At 41.8% G+C, this 1,970-nt stretch overlaps 1 protein-coding gene across 1 annotated transcript; it reads right to left on the bottom strand.

Annotated features, from left to right (window-relative positions):
- Positions 1-129: 129 nt before the first annotated feature.
- Positions 130-1,755, bottom strand: LOC117112851 (branched-chain-amino-acid aminotransferase-like protein 1). Its single transcript, XM_033256044.1, has one exon. The coding sequence runs from the start codon at positions 1,574-1,576 to the stop codon at positions 911-913; it is 666 nt and encodes a 221-aa protein (XP_033111935.1). The 5' UTR covers positions 1,577-1,755; the 3' UTR covers positions 130-910.
- Between the last annotated feature and the right edge of the window lie 215 nt (positions 1,756-1,970).

Below are 1,970 nucleotides of genomic sequence, written 5' to 3'. Positions count from 1 at the left end.
TTATATTCTTTCTTCAGGCACATAATCCAGTAAAATAAAATGGAATAAAGCACTTCGAGACTATCGCAATTTATTAACAAGTTTTCGGTACGACTAATAATAGGCTATTAGTCACATGATGTACAGGTAATTACTAATATCATTAGTAGTGGCTACCAGTCCATGTCACTTGTTATTAGTGGCATTACAGGTAGTCAAATAATATCACTCTATTGAATCATTGTTCCAACGCTAACATAATTTTTATAATTCTGATCTCTTTATAATTATGTTCTAAAATAATAGTGTCGCACATTGTTGTCTATGCGGTGACGTAATAAGCTCTGCCAGTACTCTATTAAAATACCAGAATAAATGCAGCAAATCTAGATATTCCAGGGCTTGGTGCTCTGATAGATCTACACTGATGTATTTTTTAACAATTGGAGTTGTCTTTGATCACAAGAAAGATTCGGACACTTAAGCCGGGCACTCGTTGCGTCGGCCGACGAATCCAACTCCACTCCCTGTGAGCGATAGTATAGACAACGCGATGCCGTCTGTGCTGATTGTCATCGGCAGGAGGCTGAACGGATCGTCATTAAAAACGATCCGTTGTGCGTGCGTCGTGGCGTGCGTTCTTCATAGAATCGCGTCGGCTGACGACCGCTGGTCGCGGTGAGTACCCGGCTTAGTACTTAGTCTTTTGCTTAATCATCGAACATAAGTACGTAGGTTTGCTGTAATAATTGTATGTAATCGCAATCTTATACAGCACTTTGCAAAATAAGTCCTTTGAAACATCAACGGTGGTCTTCATAACTCATATAGAATATAATCCATGCCTACTTTGAAAAATGTCAAGACAATGTAATAAACCGTTTTATTGATAATCTTTAAAGGCCTATAACCAATATAACCAATTATTTATCTAAACGACTAGCCGTTCAGCGTACAGTTTTTCATAATATGGCATTGACGTGTCAATGCATTCTAACAAATCTTCTGAAAACTCAGATCTTGGAGGTGGTTCCATGTTGTCCGGCTTCTTAAAGCAAGTGCTATCGAATGCAGCCTGATAAACACCCTTGTTGGCTTGGAGCTGGATTTTTGACGCTGCCCATTGCTTTACGACTCCATCACCAGCGTCGAATTTCAAAAGTTTATCTGTATACTGAAGGCCTGCAGTTTTGCAAAATTTGCGAAGAACACCTTCTGGGTCAATTTGTAGGTCATCTGAGTCGATAATGATCGGATTCTTCTCTAAACCACTTTCTTTTACGTACTCGTATAAGTCGAACAGCTCCTTTAAGCCGTAACCTGTTGCTCCTGTTGCTTTCAGCAGTGCCGAAAATGGCAGTTTACTTTCACCAGCCTGGGTAATTCCTTCGAACATCTTGTTCCATGATTTAAAAAGCTTGTTTGGATGCCGTATCATAAACGCGTGTCTGTAGCCACTTGGAATCATATCGTATTTTTCTTTAGGGAGACTCATAGCCGTATCTTTACAAACCACAGCGTCTACACCTGGATAGTTACCCTCTAAGAGTGACTCCTTTACCCATTTGTAAGTATATAGATTGTGGTCCAAGCCCATTTCTACACCGGCGCTTGAACTACGTTTTTGACACCGTCGACCACCTCCGCCGCAGCCCCTTGGACTTGTCGTTCAGGCCCAAAAGCAGATGCACAGGCAAAAGGCTCACTAATGATCTTGACTCGATCCAAGTTGCTCATTGACTTGAGAAAGACTGTAGGCAATGTCCTGAGGCAGAGGATCACTCGAACAGGTTTGGCTGGTTATTTTGATGCCATTTTTTCCTCAATAGAAATCAGTCATTTCAAGGCGGGGGGATTCCCTGGGCGTGGGGTCCAGGGGCCTGCCTAAGGGATACGGTGGGGTCGGGGCGAAGCCCCCGAAGCCAGAGCAGTTTTTGTGTTTAATGGGTCTATATAATGTTTTAAAAGCAGTTATGTTTTGAAAAAGATCT

Source organism: Anneissia japonica, unplaced genomic scaffold, assembly GCF_011630105.1.
Source record: "Anneissia japonica isolate Jap-2015-1 unplaced genomic scaffold, ASM1163010v1 scaffold287690_len26547_cov170, whole genome shotgun sequence".
Classification (NCBI taxonomy): domain Eukaryota; kingdom Metazoa; phylum Echinodermata; class Crinoidea; order Comatulida; family Comatulidae; genus Anneissia; species Anneissia japonica.
The sequence above is the reverse complement of the archived record's forward strand: the minus strand, read 5'-3'. Positions and strand labels throughout refer to the sequence as shown.